Source organism: Falco peregrinus, chromosome 1 (genome assembly GCF_023634155.1).
Source record: "Falco peregrinus isolate bFalPer1 chromosome 1, bFalPer1.pri, whole genome shotgun sequence".
NCBI classification, from domain to species: domain Eukaryota; kingdom Metazoa; phylum Chordata; class Aves; order Falconiformes; family Falconidae; genus Falco; species Falco peregrinus.
Window position 1 is genome coordinate 29,793,974 of NC_073721.1, and position 20,539 is coordinate 29,814,512.

General features: G+C 64.5%; 2 protein-coding genes across 8 annotated transcripts; one reads left to right on the forward strand and one right to left on the reverse strand.

Annotated features, from left to right (window-relative positions):
* Positions 1-6,050: 6,050 nt before the first annotated feature.
* On the reverse strand, positions 6,051-12,152 carry SFXN3 (sideroflexin 3). Of its 5 annotated transcripts, none has more exons than XM_055813942.1 (11): positions 11,996-12,152; positions 10,295-10,461; positions 9,886-10,056; positions 9,657-9,755; positions 9,308-9,383; positions 8,768-8,853; positions 8,227-8,354; positions 8,052-8,101; positions 7,847-7,896; positions 7,331-7,378; positions 6,051-7,028 (listed from the first exon to the last, which is right to left on the reverse strand). In XM_055813942.1, the coding sequence occupies exons 2-11, from the start codon at positions 10,456-10,458 to the stop codon at positions 6,932-6,934; spliced, it is 969 nt and encodes a 322-aa protein (XP_055669917.1). In that variant the 5' UTR covers positions 10,459-10,461; positions 11,996-12,152; the 3' UTR covers positions 6,051-6,931. The 5 variants fall into 5 exon arrangements, with proteins under 5 accessions (XP_055669917.1, XP_055669933.1, XP_055669926.1 ...); XM_055813958.1 differs by lacking the exon at positions 11,996-12,152 and adding an exon at positions 11,296-11,883; XM_055813951.1 differs by lacking the exon at positions 11,996-12,152 and adding an exon at positions 11,244-11,883.
* On the forward strand, positions 11,069-20,476 carry PDZD7 (PDZ domain containing 7). Of its 3 annotated transcripts, none has more exons than XM_055813911.1 (17): positions 11,069-11,142; positions 13,223-13,630; positions 13,816-13,956; positions 14,355-14,529; positions 14,878-15,054; positions 15,272-15,419; positions 15,645-15,705; positions 16,228-16,653; positions 17,153-17,356; positions 17,564-17,605; positions 17,788-17,945; positions 18,136-18,227; positions 18,373-18,464; positions 18,559-18,630; positions 19,135-19,629; positions 19,949-20,049; positions 20,181-20,476. In XM_055813911.1, exons 2-17 carry the CDS (start codon positions 13,438-13,440, stop codon positions 20,328-20,330), a joined length of 2,727 nt encoding a protein of 908 aa, XP_055669886.1. In that variant the 5' UTR covers positions 11,069-11,142; positions 13,223-13,437; the 3' UTR covers positions 20,331-20,476. The 3 variants fall into 3 exon arrangements, with proteins under 3 accessions (XP_055669886.1, XP_055669879.1, XP_055669894.1); XM_055813904.1 differs by lacking the exon at positions 11,069-11,142 and adding an exon at positions 12,375-12,509; XM_055813919.1 differs by lacking the exons at positions 11,069-11,142; positions 17,564-17,605 and adding an exon at positions 12,375-12,509.
* The last annotated feature ends 63 nt before the right edge of the window (positions 20,477-20,539 follow it).

The window sequence follows — 20,539 nt, forward strand, 5'->3', positions numbered from 1 at the left end:
CCCGGGCCCGCGGCCCGTCCCTGGACCGGGACCCGAGCTGGCCGCCACCCCTTCCGTGCCGGGGTCCCGCCATCACCGCACCCCGGCCCCGGCGCTCTGCCGCTCCGGCCCCCTCCGCACCGGGGTCACCCCGAGCCGTGTGTCGGGACCTGAGCTGATGCTCAGCTCCATCCATGGGGCAGGAGGGGACCGGGCTATGGGGCAGAGACCAGTTTTTCAGGGGTCCGTGGAGACAAGTGAATGGGAAGGAAAAAACCAGGGTTGGGAATGGCTGGGGAAGTGAGCAAAAGCATCTCTCAACCTAATTTGGGTGGGAAACACAGGCTGAAACACTGAGCAGCTGCTGTAATTAAACGGGGGTATAATTCCTGCGGGATGTCTGTGCTCACCCCACACCGTGAGCCAGGTAAAAAGGGGTACTGGGGTGCAAGCAATGGCATTACCTTGGTTAGAGCAGAGCGGTCAGGAGCAGTGGTAGGGCTGCTCCATGCCAGAGCAGTACAAAACCTGCATGCACAGAGCTGGGGCTCCAGAGCTGCTCCCTGCCTCAGTTTCCCTGGCTCCCAGAAGCAGGGGACCCAGCGTGCCTTTGCAGCACAAACACGTTGTGCATTTGCATCTTGCTCCCACTGCTGTGCCGGGGGGATCCCACAGCCCACTCCCCTCCTCCAGGCGAGGAATTTGTGGGATTTGCTTTCCTGGTAAAGCTCAGGCAAAGCGAAGTCGTTGCAGGACCCCTCAGAGGATCTGGTTTCCTTCACCACGCAGCAAAAATCTGCATTTGCTTTCCAGCGCCCTCCTGCAAATTCGTTCCGGGCTCCGGTGCTTTCACTCAGTCACGTTGTGAATCCAGCCGTGCCTAACAACACAAAACGTGCCAGGCTTCAGCCCCCCTAAACCCACCTTTGCCAGCCACCCCCCCTCCAGCCCCTCGCTGCAGAGGGGGGCTTCCTGCCGGCTCTGCCTTCAGCCTTGCATCCCGCTCCCCCTCCGCGGCCCCCAGCCCCTTGGCTCAGGGCTGCCTCCCTCCCTGGCTCCCCCCGCCTGGCCCATCCAGCGCGGTCCTGGCGTGCCCTGCCAGGTTTTTGGGCCCCACATCCACAAGTTACCGAGCAGCTGGGGCTACAGCTGCTTTGTGAGCCAGGAAAAAATGAGGAGGGGCTGAGGTCTCCCTACATGCACCCCCAGAGCTGGAGCAGAGAGGGGATGGACAGGCTGTAGGTGATCCAGCCAGGGGTGCTGAGCCTTCCAGGCTGCCTCTGCCGTGCCCTGCTTTCCCACCCTGGGACAAAGCATTGCCTGCATATTTGGGCATCCCTCCACCAAGTGCACCCTCACTGCCCCACACAAGGGCCAAAGCAGTGGAGTGAGCCTGGCCCCAGATGCCAGCCCACACAGGAGCAAAGCTAACACTTAAACCCCAGGCACTGCTGAAAAGCGGGTCCAGCAATGGTCCCCTGGTTATTTGCTTCTCTTGCCTTTGGCAGGGGGGACAGCCCCCAGTGTTGCTGTCCTTCCCCACACACGAGGACCCCAGCCCTGGCTCCTTCTTGTGCGCCATGGCCCAGGGGCCTGGTGTTACCATGGCCTCTGGGTGCCAGATTCATCTGAGCATCATTGCAACATCTGCCACTCACAAGGTGGAAAGAGGACACATCTCTGGATGGACATCCCCCAGTCAGAGGTGAAATTCAACCACAGATCTGAGCAGGGCAAGCTCCAGCCATGGTGCAACACAACCCAGCACCTAGAAGTGACGGGTAGTGTAACTCAGCTAAGTAAGATGGAGCTCAAACCTGACAGGTAATTAAACCTCCTACTTAATGAGACTATTGAATGTGCTAATAAATAGTAACAGCTATGAATGAGGGGTGGAAGATCTAACCTGTGCTTAACAAGTTGTGCTCAATCACACCTCGATTCAATCAGTGCAGCCAGGGGCTACACCTGGAGCTTGTGGCTTTGGTTGCTGGGACCAGATCTGGGGGAAAAAAGGGTGGTTGCAGCCCTGCGTGGCCTGGCACTGGGGTAAATTACGTTTCCTGCTCCCTGCCCATGCTGGCCAATTATCCCACCTTTCTCCTCACTTGCCGTGAGCCCAGTGAAGCTCCTGAAATTGGGCTTTGAAGGCACAGTGAGCCTCAAGCACCAAAGCCCCTCCCTCCCTCCCTGGCAGGTTGTTCCCCATCACCATTTCCCCTCCCCACGATGGCCCCACTGAAGCCAGGAGGCTGTGGATGCTCCCAGCAGACCCATGGCTATGGCATCCCTCCAGAACTCTGTCATCAGGATGTGCCCCTGATGGCAGAGATGTCTCAGCCGGTCTGGAGTGCCCCACTGCTCCTGGCTCCACTGACAGCCCCCCTTCATCCCGACCCTGGGCTGATCTCCTGGACCACCCCATGGGGATCTGGGTCTCACAGCAGATGAGGCCAAGGAAAAAACTCACCGTGGAAAAAAAGCCCTGGGCCAAGTGACTCAATGCATGTCATGTCAGGGAGGGCTGGCAAGCAGCGCAGGGGCTGGGCTGGCGGGGATGGGAATGCGGGTTATGTCATGGCAGAAGCAACTGTCACTGGGAGATGCTGGGACAGGGGTGCTGCCAGCACACACTGCCTGCAGCCACGGAGGTCTCATTCTGATCATAAACCAAATCTCCTTCATTTCACTTCAAGCACACTGATGCTCTGCTCTGTTTCCTGCCATTTGGAGCAGCCTCACGAAGCCAAGATCCAGCCAGTCCACTGCAAGGCCACATGGGTCTTGGAAGGTCCCACCCGTATCCTGGGGGTCTGTCACAGGGACAAGGAATGGGCAGCAGCCAGGTCCTTCCCACCTGCGTGCCAGGCAGGACCCATGCTGGGACGCAGCCAGACTCAGGTTTCCCCAGGCTTTTCCAGACCAAATTCCTCCCAAGAGCAAACGCACCAGCAAATTCTCGGGGAAGCGGTTGCAGCAGTGTGCAGAAGGGACGCTCAGCTGGCCCCGAGGAGCGATGGCCAGTGGCGAGGGATGCTCCGGTCCCCAGGCTGCCACGGTTTCCCCGGCCGGAGCCCCCTGAGCCCCTCCGGTAGGAGCCGTGGCTCGCAGAGCTGGATGCGGCTCGGCTTCTTCCCCGCAGGAATCCGTCCCTCCGCTTTCGCTGTTTTTTTTTTCACCAGCCCCATTCAAAAGCAGGTCGCATAACCCGGGGCCAGGAACCAAACGGGCGGCGGGGGTGCGCTCCCGGGGACGCCCGTCCCCCCGCCCGTCCCCTCGGGTGACACAGCCGTGCCAACTTTGACACCTCGGGGCCAGGTCGGCGCGGTTCCCACCGCCCCGCCACATGCCAGGCTCCCCCCGCCCCGCTGACCCCCCGCACACGGGGGCACCTCCTGCAGGTCCCCGCCTGTCCCCCCGCACTGCCCGGGGCTGCCCCAGCACAGGTGCGGGCAGGCGCTGCGGGCATGGGGGTCTCTGCTGCCACCTCCAGGGCACTGTTGGCCTCGTCCCCGTCCCCTTGCTGTGGCACCGACCCTGTACCTGGGACTCGCAGATCCTGGAGCAATGCATGGCCACCTCAGCGCCCCCCCATCTCCCTGCACCCCAGAACAACTACCCTCCCCCTCCAGCACACCCTGGGGGCTCCCACCGAAACGTAGTGTCCTGAGGGGCTTGGGGACCCTCCTGGGGTGCGGGGACCCTCTGCTCAGCCTGCCCTGTGTGCACGGGGCTGCATAGCGCCCCCGATTCGGGTGGGTGCTCCAGAAGGTGCTGCCAGCTCAGTGGCGCTTGCCCGCTGTCCCCTTTGCCACCCTCCAGCAGCATCAGCGGGGCTGGGACACAGCCAAGGAAGGTGACCCATCATCAGTACCCCGGCACCCCCTCTCGCTGGGGATGGGCACTGGGGAGGGGGAGCCTGCCTCCCCCCCTCCCCCCCACCCCCCCACCCGCAAGAGGCTGCCCATTTCCAGGCGTCATTAAAGAGCAATTAGCTGGAAATTAAGCTGAGAACAAGTATTGATTAGCTCATTAAGGCTGGGGGAGCCGGCTGTGGTGGTAGGAATTGCTGCTGCTTGCCCTCATTACGGGCAAGGTTAAAGCTTGTGGTCGGGCAGCTCATTAAAAATGCCAGGGACCAATCAATGTCCCCAGCCCAGCACACCCAGCACCTCTGAGGGCACCCAGTTGCTGCCTTTTGGGGACTGGCCTGTGACCTCTGGGATGAGCGAGCTCAAGAAGGGACCGAGCATCCTTGCTACCCTCTATCTACTGCTGCGTCCTGGGCTCCCCCGCAGAGGCAACAGTGTTCCCTTTGGGTTGTCAGTCCCCCAAAACTCACCAGCCAGTAGGTCATCTTTTTTTCCCCCCAACCAAGGGATCCATGGGGACAGGTCCTCCCTAGCCCAGCAAAGTGACAAAGCAATGCTGCTAGCTCTGGGAGAGGACAGCCAGCATGGCTGGTTTGCAGGGCAGCATCCCAGACCTGCTCCCCACCCAAGCCAAGTTTGCCAGGTCTCAGCCTAGCAGTGCCAGCTTGTGCAGGTGGGGGACAGACCAAAGGGGATCTCAGGGATGGGATGAAAACAGTTGGGGACACAGGGACGGGTGAAAGACACCCAGTGGCTCTGTGTGGCTGAGTGCTGCTGTGCCACTCTGCTCTGCACCCCAGCCCCACAGCTCTGAGGGCTCTTGGGGTGAGCCCAGACCCTGCCTGCCCATCCAGCCTGACCCAGCCACCCCAAGCCCCTGCATCTCCAGTTCCCCTCTCCCCTTCAGTGTCTCTCTCATCCCCACCTCTGCTTCTCACAGCCACCAGCAGCTCAGGGCCACCTCCCAGCCGGTGCATGCCTGGGGAATGTCCCCATACAGGCTTGTGGTGCAGGGCCTGGGGGTGGGGGTTGGGGGTGTGCAGGTGTCATTATTATTTTTGTTTTCTTTGCACTGCCCTGGAAATATATTGTATTCTCAGCTAATCCCGTTCAATTACATCACAATAAAACACATAATAAAAACGTAATTCATTTTTCCCGAGCGCTCCATCTCCCTGTGTCTTGGCAAGCTATTAAAAATTTGTCTTCATTTTTCTGGCAAGAGCCTTGTACCTTTTCATCTTTAATTTATGAGAGCAGAATAGCTACTGACAAGCCCTTATTGCACGGCAAGGGGCTGCATTATTTATAAGCCGCCAATGGCTGGCTCAGGGGAGATATTTGCAATATGCTGGGGCCAGCAGGAGGAGGGGGACAGATCTCCGACATGCCTGTCCCAGTTACACCCCTCCACCCTGGGTGGGTGCTGGGTGCAGGTGTCCTGCTGGCTGTCCCTGCTGGGGGGAGCACCCCCAGCCAAGCCTCTGCCAGCCCCTGCCCACCAGGGAAGCCACAGGGTGGCTCTGGGCTGCCTGGCCCTTATCTCACCAGCTGCCATTTCTGCCCATCTTGGGCTTCGCAGTGACTCTCACTCCTCTGTTCTTTGGTGCAGGGGCTCTGCAGAGCACCGTTGCCTCCATCCCTCCTCTCCCTGCATGGACGTTGATTGCTGCTCCTGACTGCTCTGGCCAGACAGAAAGCTGAGGGGGAGGCAGCTGCTGCCCGCAGGCTTGCCAGGGTCCCCAACAGCAGAGATGTTGTGATAGATCCCATGTATAGAAAGCGGGATAAAAATAGCTTCACTGGAGAGGCAGGCGCAGGCTCGGGGCTGGGATTGAAGCAGAGCATCCTGTGAACGGGCTGCAAGAGGGGGTGGGAGCGTGGGCAGAGCCAGGGGGACACTCTGGCCTCTCCAAACCACCAGTATCCAGGGCAGCAGCTTAGCAGAGCCCCTCTGCACAGCAGCGAGGTGCAAAGCTGACTGTGCTAAAAAAAGCCCTCCTGACAGCTGGATGAGCTTAACCGCACGCCAAGCCAGCAGGAGCTGCTGCAAAGGGAGCAGGCTGGAAAACGGGGAGCAGAGGCCAGCTCTGGGGGGCACAGGGGCACCCTGGCAGCTGATCTGCCCCTCCCTCCCACTCCCATCCTCACCCCAACGGCAGTCCCTTTCCACCGTATGCCAATTAGCAAGCAACACGCTTCTCTTTGCTTTTTGTTTTCTATAAACAATCTGCCTTTATTATTTGGTATATATAGGTACATTATATGTATATAAAAAATAACTAGAGGAAACCACAGTGCACTTAAAGCTATTTGAGAAGGTCCACCTGAAAGCAAGAACTCCAGGAAGGGGTAGTGACCCCTCGGGGGGAGCCCAGCCTGAACAGAGATGGCGTTAACATGAGAAGAAAAAGGGGCACTCTCTACTGGGATTAAAATGTGCCATTTGCTTTGGGGATGGAAGAAGCAGAAAGCCAGATTAAATCCCCAGAGCAGCCCAGAGGAGAGCAGAGGGTGAGCTGAGAGCACAAGCCTGGGCTGGGAGGGCCCCCCTGGTTTTGAGCCACCATGTGCACTTGAAATCACTCACACACAGACAGCTATTTTGGGTATGGGGAGCTCTCTCTGAGAGCTGCTCTGCCATCCCCAGGCACCAGCTGCTGAACCGCTGGGGAACACAGGGTGCCTGCAGAGGGTTCAACTCTCAGTCGCCATGATTGCCTGCTGCCTCCTAAAGCTGGGGAGCACCATTTCCTTCTCCACCCCACACCTCCGCTCGCAGGGTCCCTGGTGCTGCTGCTAGTGCTTCCCTGTGCACTGCACACAGCTATGGGCACACACAGGGTGAGCCAGCCAAGCAGGTCCCCAGAGCCGGGCTGAGCCCAGGTGTGGGGATGGGGTTCAGCGCAGCGTGGTGCTGCGTGGCTGCAGGCATCCCGGGAAGCAGCACAGAGCACCTGGGACCTACGGACAAGAGATGGCCAAGGGAAAGAGGTGGCAGCCCTGAAGGGATTCGAGGGGTGAAGCTCAGCAATGTGTTGGCTCTGCAGCACGCATCTCGGCTACCCCGGGACCCCTGTTCAGAGCCCTTTGTTGAAGTAGACGGTCTCCAGCCGTGGGTCTTTCTCCCGGATCCGAGCTTGGACTTCAGGCTCCAGGCGGCTCACGGCCATCGAGCTGCCAAGGGGACATGGATACAGAGGATGGAGGGGGAATATCCACCAGTGGCCTCAGGCTGGGAAACCACCTGCTGCACCCCACAGGGACGTTGTCCCCATGGCCCAGTGCAGACCTTTGGGTCTGCATCACTGCCCGTGCACGGGGACATGTGTGTGCACAGAGCTTCAAGCCTCCAGCTGCTCAAAGAGCGAAAGCATCTCTTGGGAGTCAGGGAGCACAAGGAGCCTACAGACCCCCTGCCTGCACCCCGTGCCCTACCCCACGGGAGCCACACATGCAGGCAAGGTGCCCGTCCTTACCTTTTCTGTGGGAAGAGTGCGCAGCAGAGCGGGGTCGCAAACACCAAACTGCCAGGGAAAGACATGGAGAGAAGCAGGGCTGCATCCATCACCTGCTCCCGCCCGTGGCCTGATCCCCAAGCAACAATGAGACAGCCCAGAGCTATGCTGGGTGCTCAGCCAGGAAAGGGGTAAGGAATGCCCTCTCCAAGCTCCACAGACCCTACATCCAGCTCCTGAAGTGGGGCAAAGCCTGTCCCCATCAGTGTTGGGGAACAGCAATGCTGAGCAGGAGCCCATGGCAAGCTTGAGAGACATAAGATAGAGCAAAATAGCTCCCAGTCCCAGGATGTCTTATCCCATACCTGGTGCCTGTGGTGGGGCCACCAGCCTGGCCAAGCTCTGGCATCCCCTCAAGAAGCTCTGGGCTGGCCCTCACCTCCCTCCCCTGCCAAGCAGACCCCCCAGTAGCACTTCCCCCCATTCCCAGGCTCGGTCCGTTCCTGGGGTGATGCCCACCGGTGGAGGGTGACTTACCAGAGTCCCACCAGGCCAACCTGCAGGGGAGCATTCAGGTACGGGTACCGCTGCCGGGGACAGGGAGATGCTGCGTGTCAGTGGGGCAGACGGGGTGCGAAGGTGGCTGTTCCCTCATGGAGTACCAGCCCCGAGGGGTGCCAGAACTGTGACAAGTTACGGGGATGCACCCCTGCCCACCCTCCTGTCCCAAGACCACCAGTACCTTCAGGAAAGCTCTCTTCTCCAGCATGTTCATGATCATCGGGGGGATGGCTGCGGCAGAGGGGAAGGAGATGAGCACCCAGTGTTCACAGCCCCCTGCCAGCCTTGAGACCCCGTCCCATGCTGCCAGGGACTGGCTGCAGCCCCCAGACACAGGTGGAAGAGGGGACACTCACCCATGGCTGGGGCTGCCATGCCGATGCGGGACACCACCACCTGGAAAATGGCCTTCTGGGCTGCAGCCGTGGACTCGCCCAGGCGGTTCCCATTTTCATCCGTGACAGGGATCCCCAGCTTGAGCTCTCTGCAGGGAGAGCAGGGGTGAGGGGGATCCAGGGTATACGGGTGGGGGGATCAAGGGACAGGGCAGGAACACAGCACAGGGGCACAGCTCCAAGGGAGCTTGGCATCCTCGTGTATCCCCCACCCACTGCTTGCATAATAAGTCGGGGGGGTCACAGCTAGACCGACATTCTCACTTGAGGGGTCCTCCACAGGGCTGGATGGGGATGGGGAGTTCACAGCCAGCTTAACCGATAACCCCTTGGGATGCAACTGGGTGCTTGTACCCTCAAAGCAACCCCCCAGGGTAAGGGATGCCAGCAGGGCCAGGGCAGAAGTCCTCTGCAAGCCCAGGGCACTGCTCCCCACATCCCCACCAGTGCCCGGTGAACCCTGATGTGAGCCCCAGCACCCCAGCCCAGCCCAGGGGCTCACCTCTGCCTCATCAGCGGGATGTTGATGCAGTTGGCAGCAGCCACAGCTGCAAAAGGTACGTACCGGCCAACGATAGCTGGCAAGTGCTGGGGGGGGGCAAGCAGGAAGCACGTCATGCAGAGGGTCTGGGGGCAGAGCTGGCTGTCCCTGGGTCTGCCACCGTCCCCCTGCAAGACCTCGGGGTGTCCCAGCCCCACTGGGGAAACCATTCCCTCCTCCCCTGCAACTCCCAGCTGCTGAAAGCCCAGGAGGTTCAGGGGGTCCCACATCCCCTTCCAGCCCTGGGGGGAGGCTGATGGGTAAAAGAAGCCTGGAGACATGCAGCAGGGGATGGAGCAGGGCTGGAGGGACAGGTCACCTCCAGAGCTGTCACGGGGGAGAGGGGCTGCCTTGTGTGGGTGTCCCCAGGAAGCCCCTTTCCTCCATTTTCTCCCCTGCCCCAGGTGATGGGGTGAATCCCCTGCTCAGCTCAGAGCTCCAGGGAGACCCCCCAGGGAGGGTCCAGGTGCCCTGGTCAGTGATGGCCAAGGGCCACCTTACCTTGGTAAGAGATTTGAGCCCCAGCGCTGTGACAACTGCTCCTGTGGTCGCACTCACATAGGCTGTCCCCAGCTGGCTGCCAAAGCAGGAGATGACACTGATAAGCCAGGATCCCCCATCCCACCCCCAGCCTCCACATGAGGGGACAGTATGCCCTCCAATAGCACCAGGGCACCTGGGTTCCTCTCCCAGCTCTACCACCAACCCTGACGGCCTCACTGCTGTCCATCTCTGGCAGCACCAGGTCCCCATCATCCCATCTCACAGCCCCGCACTATTCAAGAAGCTATTCAAGGCACCCCCTCAGCGTTTTGGGGTGCCCCGAGGACCTGGTCAGAGGGGTGCTTACCTAGGAGTGATGGGTGCATCCCCGCTGCGGTTGGTGTAGTTGACAATGGCATTGAAGGACTGGTTGACCCATTGCCAGAACAGCACGGCCGGCGTGGTCCTACCAAAGAAAGGAGGGTGCTGGTGGGACTGGGGGATGCCAACTGGTGCTCCTACAGCACCAGCGCACTGTGGGGTTCCCCCAGCCCTGGGGCACCCTCCTGGCCCTGGGGCGAGAAGGGGACAGGTACCTGTAGAAGGTCAACATGCAACCGGTGATGGTCATGTTCATGGGGACCTGGGCGGACATGCGCCCCACCAGGAGCATCTTCTCGCCCGTGTCAGGGTGGAAAGCTGAGTCGTAGATGTACTTCGCCCGCCACAGCTGGTCCTCCGTCAGCCCCGGGGGTACCGTGCCTGCTCTGGCAGGTAAAAGTAGCACCCGTTGGGAGACCCTCTGCCCGCACCCATGTCCTGCCTGGTCCCCCAACCTACGTGGGGACCAGCCAGGCAATCTGGGGGGCTGGCTTTGGCGAGGGGGGCCAGCACCGCTCCCGCTCCCACTCCCACCCATGGGGATGGCTCCGAGGCTGTATTCTACCTGGGATGGGCGCTGGGGTATGCCCCCCCCCCCCCCCCAACCCCCCCCCCCCCAGGTACCTGTACTCCTCCACCACCCGGCGGGCCTCCTCCAGCGCGGCCCCCGAGAGCAGCAGGTTTCGGGGGTCCGTCACCATGAAGAAGTGCTTGGCCCGGCCCTGGAAGGTGCTCTGGTCCCAGCGGGGCTCCCGGATGTTGATGGTAGCCGGCAGGGAGGGCGGCATCTCCTGGGGAGGGGGGTGGTTACGTGGGATGCGGTGGGATGCAGTGCCCGGGATGCAGTGCCCGCGTGTGCATCCCATCCCTGCTGATCCCCAGCCTGGGGGGACACGGAGGAGGGGGGGGACACGGGGGGGACAACGACGACACACGGGGAGCCCGATTGCAGCGGATCTGTGTGCGGCCTCCCAAGCCCCCCCAGCAGGTGGGGCAGCTGGTGGGTGGGTGACCCCACCACCGCACCCCTCCTCACCCTGCAGTCAGGCAGTGGGGAGCCCCCCACCCCATTTACGCCAGCACCGGGACAGTTACGGACCCCGACCCCAGCACAGCACCTGGCCACTGGGGGGAGGGGGGGGGCGGGGACCGCCACCTCGGGGGTACGGCTGCTGCCAGTCCCGGGGCGGGGCGAGGAAGGGCGAGGGGAGGCGGAATGCCCCTCCCGGCAAGGACCGGAACGCGCCCCACCTTCCGCGCGAAGCGGGGCTCTGCGCCCCCCGCCCCCCCCCCCCCCCCGGCGCCCCCGCACTCACAGCTCCCCGGGCCGCGCCCGCGCCACCGCCCCGCTGCCGCCCGGCGCGCTGACGTGCGGCCTCGTCACGGGGGGGCGGCCCCGCGGCGGGGGGAACCGGGCGGCGCCGCGCGGGGGGCGGCGGGGACACGCGGGACCGGGCCGGCGGCGGGGGGCGGTACGTGCCGAGCTGCACGCGGCGTCTGCGCCCACCCCCCTCCCCCCTCGATTGCGCGCGTGGCTGCGCGGGAGTACTCGCGCGTGGGCGCGCGTGCTCACGTGGGTGTGCCCGTGTGCGCTCACGTGGGTGCGCGCGTGCGCGCTCACGTGCGGGTCTGTCTCCGCTTGCGCGCGCTCACGTCGGCTTCCGCTCACTCGGGTGCCCGCGTGTGTTTTCACGTGGCCGTCCACGTGCGGGCTCCGGCGCGCGGCCGGGCCCACCCGGGCGGCCGCGCCGCCGCCGCGTGCATCCGCGGGCTCGCGCGGGTTTTGATGCCGGCGCCAGGCGCCGCGCGCTTGTAACGTCGCGCCCCCACGTGCCGCGTCAGCGTCCGCGCGTGGCGGGGCAGCGGCGAGCGCGCGCGTGCCGGGCAGCGCCTCCTCCGCAGCGGCGGGCGGCTGCTCGTGCGCGGCTGCGCCCGCCCGGGGGTGCGCGAGCGGCGCGGCGTACACGCGTGTGCGCCCGTGCGCGCGCAGCGGCGCTCCGTGGCTGCGCGTGAGTGTGCGCACAGGCGGCGCGGCCCGGCTTGCACGCGTGCGCGTGCGCAGGGGCACGGACACGCATGCCGTGGAGGTGCGAGTGCATGGGGTGTATGTGCTTGTGGGTGCGTGTCCCCACGCCCGTCGGGCCCCCCCCCGCCCCTACCCCAGGCGCTCCCCCCCCACCCGGTGTCGCGGTTCCCCGCGGGGGCTGCGCCGGGGCGTCGCGCGGACCCTGGCCCCGTGGGAGTGGGGGGACCCCCCCACCCCGGTCAGCGCTTCCGCCGCCCGGCGGCAGCCCCCCCGCAGCCCCCCCGGCCGCCGCGCATCACCTGAAACCGCCGCGGTGTCGGGTTCGCGGTGGCGGCGCCGGGCCCCGCCGGGGGGTCACGGCCAGCCTGGGGTGGAAGCGACGCCCCCCGGGGCGGGGGGCACGGGGGGACGCCGGCTCGCCTCACCGGCGTGAGCGGGGGAACACGACACGCCCCCTCCCTTGGCCGTGCCTCAGTTTCCCCCGTGTGCCCCCGGGATGCTGCGCGCGAAGGGAGGGGTTCGGTGGGGCACCGCTGCCCTCGCCCCACGCAGCCCCGCGGGGGGACGCGCCCCCCCGGGCCCCGCCACGCCGTGTCCGTGGGGACAGACACACGCAGGGCTCCCCCCCACCAGCCGCGGGGCCAGCCCTGGCCGCTCTTGATTGACAGCTCCCGCGCCCGATGGCCGCGCCGGTCCCGCAGGGGCAGCCAATCCCCGCGGGCGGGGGGGCGGGAGGCGGCTCTGCTCCCCCCGGCCTCTCCATCCCCCCCGCGCTGCCAGGTGTCTCTTTCGCAGGTGGCACCATGGGGACAGGTGAGGAGGGCACGGGGCGGGGGCGGGGGGAGACGGCGGTAGTGGGGGGTCCCCGGCGCCCCCTCGGGGAGCGGGCAGCGCTGGCTGGTGCTGAGGGGGCAGCGGGGGGGGGGCGCCGCGGGGGGCTGCCAGGCGTCGGGGACACCGACGTGTCCCTCTGGCACGGGCCATCACTTATTTATTGAGGTCAGGCTGGGGCGAGCGGGGAAGGAAGCGGGGCGGGGGGCGGGGGGGTGCGCGTGGGCGTGGTGGCGTTTGACCCACGCCTGGAAAATCCCCGCGGGAACTACCCCGGGGGGCCACGGGGCCGCCCCTTGCCCCACGGCAACTCTCGGCGGTGTAAATCCGGAGGGGCGCCGGGCGGGATGGGGAGCGGCTCTCCCTCCTCTTCTGCTGCAAAGCCTCCCCAGGGAGGGGCCGGGGGGATCACATCCTGCTCCCCGGTGTAAAGCTGAGGTCCCCGCACCCCCTCTCCAGAGCCTTTCCAGACTTACGCTGCCAGGCAGAGCCCCTGTGCACCCCCTATTCCGGATTTACGCTGCCAGGAAAAGCCCCTTTTCACCCTGGCATCCTTGCCCCAGGGCAGAGCGGGCTGTGCCCATGGCCCCCTTGGTGGTCCCCAGGGGTCCTGCAGCAGTTTGGCCCCCGGGGTGCTATAGGGCAGGAGGGTACAGGGCTGGAGAGGGCGTCATGCAGCTCCTTGTCCCCCTCAGGCCCTGCCGCTGCGCCCGGGACCCATCCTGCCAGCACCAAGCACCCACACCAGCTGGCTCCAGCATCGTGCTGCTAAGAGGGAGCAGTGCCCGAGCCCGGGCATGTGCTGCTGGACTATGCCATGTCCCCTCCTGGCCGGCGGGCAGCCCCGGCCCCGTGAGGACGCAGCCAGCTCCGAGCCGGACACCCGGACGCCGGGGTGCCCAGCGCCGCCATGGCCCAGAGCTGGGACATGGCATACTCGGGGATGACGGCAGGCAGCTGGTCGCGGAGCTCCAGCAGCGAGGCCAGCCTGGCTCCCCACTGCCTCCTCAGCAAGCAGAGCCGCCTGCTCAACGGGGCCGCCCGGGGCAGCCGAGCCCCGTCCCCCATGGGCCGCGTCATCCTCATCAACACTCCCATCGAAGGTGAGTGGGGTGTCCCAGCCCTCTGCCCACCGCGTGGCCGGGGGGCTGGATGCCTGGGTTCCCTGGGTCTGGGGGCAGGGAGAGCTGTCCTGGGACTGGGGACATCCCTGGCAAGAGACACCCTCCCTGCCGTTGCTTGCACCCAGCCTGGGTGACATGTTGCATGTTGCATCCCATCCCCACAGCTAGCAGCAATGAGAGCGACATCATCAACGCCATCACAGTGGAGAAGAGCATGGACGGCAAGCTGGGCTTCAGTGTCCGCGGTGGCTCTGAGCATGGGCTGGGCATCTTTGTCAGCAAAGTGGAGGAGGGCAGCGCTGCTGGTAAGTGGGGGCAGGGTGAGGGACACCGGTGGGGACAGGCAGATACCAGCAAGACCCTCTTGGGGAGCTCCCAGTGACACAGTGCTGCAGCGATGATGCCACCCTTCGCTCCCTGCTGCCTCTGGCTGTGTGGGGTTTTCAGGCTTCCCACAGAGAAGGGCAGGGGACAGGAGTGGGCAGCCCCATGTTGATGGATCTGAGCTCCATCCCCAAGCCACAGCAAGGTGACAAGCTCCCCATACCTGCCATGGCTTCAGTGTGATTACCAGGCATCCTCAACTCTGTTCCCATGGGGTTTGGATCAGGTTGGGGATACAATTAGGGAGGGGATGTCAAACAAGGGCAAACAAGGAGACATGCCAGGTGAGGTGCCCAGCTGAGCCATCTGTCCCATGCAGAGCAGGCTGGGCTGTGTGTTGGTGACAAGATCACGGAGGTGAACAGTGTGAGCCTGGAGAACATCACCATGAGCAGTGCTGTCAAGGTCCTCACTGGTAACAACCGCCTCCGCATGGTGGTCCGGCGGATGGGCCGTGTGCCAGGCATCAAGTTCTCCAAGGAGAAGACAGCATGGTGAGCAGGGCAAACCCCATGCCTGCACCCCAAAGTCTAACGCCATGGAGGGCGTGGTGGGGAGGCTCCGTGGGGGATGCTGGGGGACAGGAAGGATCCCAAAGCTGGGGGACACCCAGGGTGGTGGTCATCAGAGGCCTCTGACAAAGGTGGGGAGAGCCCAGAGTGGGGCACAGGGTAGGATAGGAAGGTCTGGAGCAGGCAGAGTGGGTGCAAGCCCCGTCCTCAACACCCCCCATCCCCATCACTCTCTGCCACTGGGTGACTGGGTGACACCAATGGCCTCATCCTGCTGGAGCGTGAGAGCCGGACTCCCGAGCCCCCCCCAGCACTGTGCCCATGCTCCAGGGTGGACGTGGTGAACAGGCGCCTGGTGGTGGAGAAAAGCGGCTCAACACCATCAGAGAGTGGCTCCGAGGATGGACTGCGGCGCATCGTCCACCTCTACACCACCTCCGACGACTACTGCCTGGGCTTCAACATCCGCGGCGGCAGGGAGTTCGGCCTCGGCATCTACGTCTCCAAGTACGACTGCGCCAGGGGGCACAAGGGGCACGTGGCACCCCGATCCCTGCGGTGCCCGTGCTGGGGCTTGGCAAACCCTCCCTGGTTGAGCCTCCCACCCTCATCGTGGGCATCACCACTGTGGGTGCTGGGGCACGGAGCTGCCTGGGCGGAGGTGTGGGGTAGGAGCAGGGCTTCGGCAAGGGTCTGGCCCCATCCTGCCCCTCTGCTGCCCTAGGGTGGACCCCGGGGGCCTGGCAGAGCAGAACGGCATTCGGGTGGGAGACCAAGTCCTTGCAGCCAACGGAGTCAAGTTTGAAGACATAAGCCATAGCAAGGCAGTGGAGGTGCTCAAGGGACAGACCCACATCATGCTGACCATTAAGGTACCCGCGTCCAGCCCCACAGGACTCCCAGGCAAGGAGGGGTGTCAATGTGTCCCCACACTGGCGCTGCCCCAGCTCAGCCCGGCGCCCGTGGGGCTGGTGTGGCTGCCGGCTGGTTGGGTTTCAGGCGGGTGGCGAGCGGGGGCGATGCATTATTCATGGCTGGCACCGGATCGGGTTCGGCTGCCATGCACTGACCCCCTCATCCTCTCCCTCTGTGCCTAGGAGACGGGCCGGTTCCCTGCCTACAAGGAGATGGTGGCCGAGTACTGCTGGCTCAGTCGCTGTAAGGGCAGTGCCATGCGGGTACTGGCAGGGACACGGCTGGGGTGTGGGGGGGCTGGGACCCCCATGCAAGCGGCATCTGGTCACCATGGGGAGGGAGAAGCTCTACATGCTATGGAGTCCCGTGGCCTTGGAGGGTGCATGAAGCTCCCGGTGTCATGATTAGCACCTGCAGTCCTCGTGGGCTTGCAGGGTCTCACCTGACCCCCATCCTTGGAGGAGACATGAAGAACCCCGTGCCATGGCCAGCAGTGCTGTGATCTTGCAGGGTCCTACCTGTCCTCATCCTTGGGAGTGGACATGAAGATCCCTATGCAATGGCCATTAGCCCACTGGTCCCCATGACCCTGTGGGACCCCGCATGTCCCTTGTACGGGATGCAGATCTTCCCCTGTGACCACCAGCAGGCCTGCAGTCCCTGTGGCCCTGTGGGTCCCCTTGATGTCCCTTGTCCTCAGGGGTGATGTGGAGCTCCCTGTGGCCCCACGGTATGTCACCCCAAGTCCCTGCTGTGCCTTTGCAGTGACCAATGGGCAGTTACAGCAGCTGTCTCAGGCCTCAGAGACCAGCTCCTCCATCTCCTCCTACTCTTCGGGGCCAGTGCCGGGGGCAGTGAACGGGCTGGGGATGGCCACCCCGGGGCCCCCTGCCCGCACCGTGGACGTGGCCATCTCCACAGAGGACGGGCCACGGCGGGGCTGGGTGCGGGAGCACGCTGAGCGGGCCATGCAGACTGAACCGGCTGCCGAGGGGCTGCCAGAGATGCGGCGCACGGTGCGGCCCCCTGAGCTGCTGCGGGACACGGCCATCCGGGGCCAGGGTGCCCACGAGCCCCCTGCCACCCACCCACGCCGGACCTTCACCCACTCGCCCAAGACAGCGCTGCTGCTGGCGCTGAGCCGGCCCCGACAGCCCATCACGCGCTCCCAGAGCGACCTCACCGTCGCCGGTAGGCACCAGGACATGGCCCCACGTGTGGGACTTCCTCCTGGCCAGGGTCCCTCTCCAACCCTACACTCCCGGCCCTGGGGGTCCCATGGCTCAGCCCCTGCCCCATGTGGAGCCTGTGCCCTGCTCAATCGTCCTATAGCCCACAGATACCCACACAAATACCTGGCTCACATGCTCCTGGGCATCCTGTAGCCAAGTTTCTGGCCCCTACCTTGGCACCCTATAGCCCCCAGACCATATGGACCCCTGGCCACCAACCCTGGGCATCCTCTAGCCCTCCATAGCCCCAGCCCTGTGTCCTTGGGGCTTTCTGGGCACTCCAAAGCCCAGCTCCATGATCCCTGGAGAGCCCTACACCACACAGCAGGACGCTCTTCCAGTCAGTGCCCCACAGTAGCCCCTCCAACGCCCCTCCCCTCCCAAGTTCCCTGCCCCCAAACATGATTTGGGGTGGTATCCCCTGGCCTTTCCACTCCAACCCCCTGCTCTGTCCCCAGAGGAGAAGCGGAAGAAGGAGAAGCCAGAGGGACAGGGGGCACGGGGAACCCCCCCGGGGCTGCACCGCTCCAAGACCCTTGTCAATCTCTTCTTCAAGGGGGGCCGTGCCACCACCCACAGCTGGGCCCCCCCCAGCCAGGAGCCCTCCGCCTCCGACCGCCGGGCACGCGCCAAGTCCCTGGGGCGCCCCGATGGGGACAGAGGTACTGGTGGGGGACAGGGCGAAGACGGACCCAATCTGGGACTTGTCCCCCCCTTCTGTGGGCACCATGGCCCTGTTGTGGCAGTCCTGGCATGGAGGGGGTGCATGGGGGGCGGGGGGTCCCCAGCCATGCAGTTTTGGCAATGGGCAGCGATGGGCCCAGCTTCCTTGGGTGCTCACCGCTCACCCCTCTCCATCTCCCTTGCAGTAGGTGCTGTGCAGAAGTTTGTCATCCGGAGCCTGAAGCGGGGTAACGGGGGTGCCTGTGTGCCCGGCGGGTGGGGGGGTGGGGGCAGGCTCTGCATGCGCCTGGCTCCATGCTGCATGTGCCTGACTCTGGTGTGGAGCGATCTGTTGGGGTGGGGGGGCTTTCTGGGGTGTCTGGGGCAGTCCCTGCCCCACTGGCCACCCCTTCTTGCTGTGCTCCTCCAGAGAAAAGCCGGCGTGCCAGCATCCTGGGTCCCATGGGCTTTGCCACCCTGCAGCCCAATGGCAGTGACCCCGAGGCCCGGCTCCCGCACATCCAGGACACCGCCACACGCCTCCTCAGCCCCGACGAGGTGACAGCCGTGCTCCGCCACTGCTCCCGGGTATGGCACTGCAGGCAGAATGCAGGCAGGGCACAGGCAGAGCAGTGCTGGCACCCCGGCCTCATCCTTGGGCAGCTCCTGCATCCCGGGGGGTCACCGCAGTCAGCGCTACCTGCCCACATTAAGCTCTGGGAGCTAAACTGAGGCACGTGGAGGCACCCATCCACTGACACCCCTCCTGCACCCGCAGTACCTGCACGAGGGCAGCGTGGAGGATTTGGTGCGGCCACTGCTAGCCATCCTGGACCGGCCTGAGAAGGTCCTGCTGCTGCGAGATGTGAGGTGGGTGGTACTGGGGGTACCCCAGGGTATCCCGATACTGCCCAGCTGGGTGGAACGGACCCAGACCTTCACACATGCTCTCCAGCCCTGATCACACTCCATCCCAGAGGCTGCCACAACCTGTCCCCTCCCTTTGCCCTGGCAGGAGCGTGGTGGCCCCCACAGACCTGGGCCGGTTTGACAGCATGGTGATGCCCCTGGAGCTGGAAGCCTTCGACGCCCTGAAAAGCCGCTCAGGTAGAGCCTGGCCTGCTGGGGACCTTGGCTGGGGGTGGTAGTGGGCAGGGTGGGTACAGCCCAGGGGGTAACTGGTGGCTCTCCCTGACTGCAGTGCACTCACCTGCCCTCCGCCCAGCCCACCATGACGTCCCCCCCAAGAGACACCTCATCACACCAGTGCCTGGTGAGTGCCACCCTATAGGGTCTGCCTGGTCACTGGGCTGCCCCATGGTGGGGGTACAGGGTGGAGGGGGTATGGGGGCAGTTTGGGGGAGGAGAAAGGGAGCTGGCATGTCTTGGTGCAGGGTGTCCCAGGGGAGAGGGCACCTGGCGCGCCTGGGTGCTGGGAGGTCCTGGAGTAGCAGGATCTGTGGATCCTGGGTGCCAGGGGTGTCTTGGGGAGGAGGACTGGGAGTCTGTGGTGAGAGCTGGGGTGCCTGAGGGTCTCTGAGTGTCAGAGGTGCGAGGGAGGGTGGCTGGGGTGTCTGAATGTCCCTGGAGGAAGAAGATCTGGGGCCTTTAGCACCAAGGGGGTCCCAGGGCTTTGGGGTTCCCAGGGAATCTCTAGATAGTGGGGGTCCCAGACAGCTGGGTTGTGGGGTCCTGGGGGATCTGTGGGTGGTGGGGGTCCCATAGAGTGGGGTTGTGGGGGTTTCTGGGGAGGATCCCTGAGTCCCTCTTGTTGCAGACTATCGGGGAGGGTTCCTGCTGAAGCCGGTGGGGGCCCCAGAGCCGGAGGAAGCTGGGGGGCTGCAGGCAAGCCCAGCCCGGCTGCGGGCCTCCCCCAGCCCCCGCCGGCTTCACCCCCGCACCTACACCCCGCTCCCCGACGTGCCAGTGGATGCCTACGCCTGCACCAGCCACCCCCCACCTGCCGCTGGCCCCCGTCCCCCCAACTGGCTGCTGGCCGAGCCCCCGCCGGGTGAGGGGCACGGGCATTCGCGCAGTCCCCGGCCCACCTGGCACAGGGAGCCCCCCAGGACAGCGCCCGACAGAGGGGCTGAGGTGCTGGGGAGGCCCCGGCGGGCACGATCCCCCCTCGCACCTCTCTTTGGGGGGCCAGGGGGTGAGAGGGGGGCTGGGGCAGCCACCAATGGCCCTGGGGATGCTGGCGGGGAGGAAGAAGAGGAGGAGGAGTATCGGCTGCTCACCGTCACCCTCTCCAAGCTGAAGCACTCACTGGGTGGGTAGCACATGGGTGGTACCCCAGAGGTGGGGTGGGCACCCTCCTCCTGGCACCAGCATCACTGGGATGGGTTGCACCTCCTTGGCAAGGGGCATCCCATTTAAGGGGCAGGGAGCAAAACCCCAAGTGCTCCTCTGGAACTAGAAGGGAAGAGGACCTGCCCCTGCCCATGCCCCAGCCTGGCATGTCTGTGTAGGGCCTACCAAAACAGGGCAGGATGGAGGCATGGCTGCCCACGGGAGGGGGTGCTGTGTCTGGGAGCGAGTGCGGGGGTCTCAGCCTACGCAGGTCTGAGGGTCTCACGGCTCCCTCACAGGGATCAGCATCTCTGGCGGCATCGAGTCAAGAGCGCAGCCTGTTGTGAAGATCGAGAAGATCTTCCCTGGAGGAGCCGCCTTCCTCAGTGGCATCCTCAAGGTATGGGGACCCTGGGGAGTGAGCAGGCATCCAGACACCCCCATCCCACAGTGCCACTGGGTGCTGGCAGTCCCCTGGCACCTCAAAAGGAGCTGCACTTCACACCACTGCTTTCCCTTGGGGGGGGGCAGGCTGGGCAGGAACTGGTGTCAGTGGATGGTGAGAGCCTGCAGAACGTCACCCACCAGCGGGCTGTGGACATCATCCGCCAGGCCTACCGCAACAAAGCCAAGGAGCCCATGGAGCTGGTGGTGCGGGTGCCTGGAGCCCCCCAGGAGTGATGCTGTACCCCCTTGCTTCGAGGAGCCATCCCACGCGGCTCATTCCTGCACCGAGCTGTGGCCAGTCAGTACAGCCGGAGGATGCGAGAGCCAGACCTGCCCCACAGGCGCAGGGGAGCTGCCTGCAACAGGACCTGAGTAGGGGGCACCACCGGCAACATTGTCAAAGGACAAGCAGCCCCTGACCCTGCTCCGGACACATAGATGCA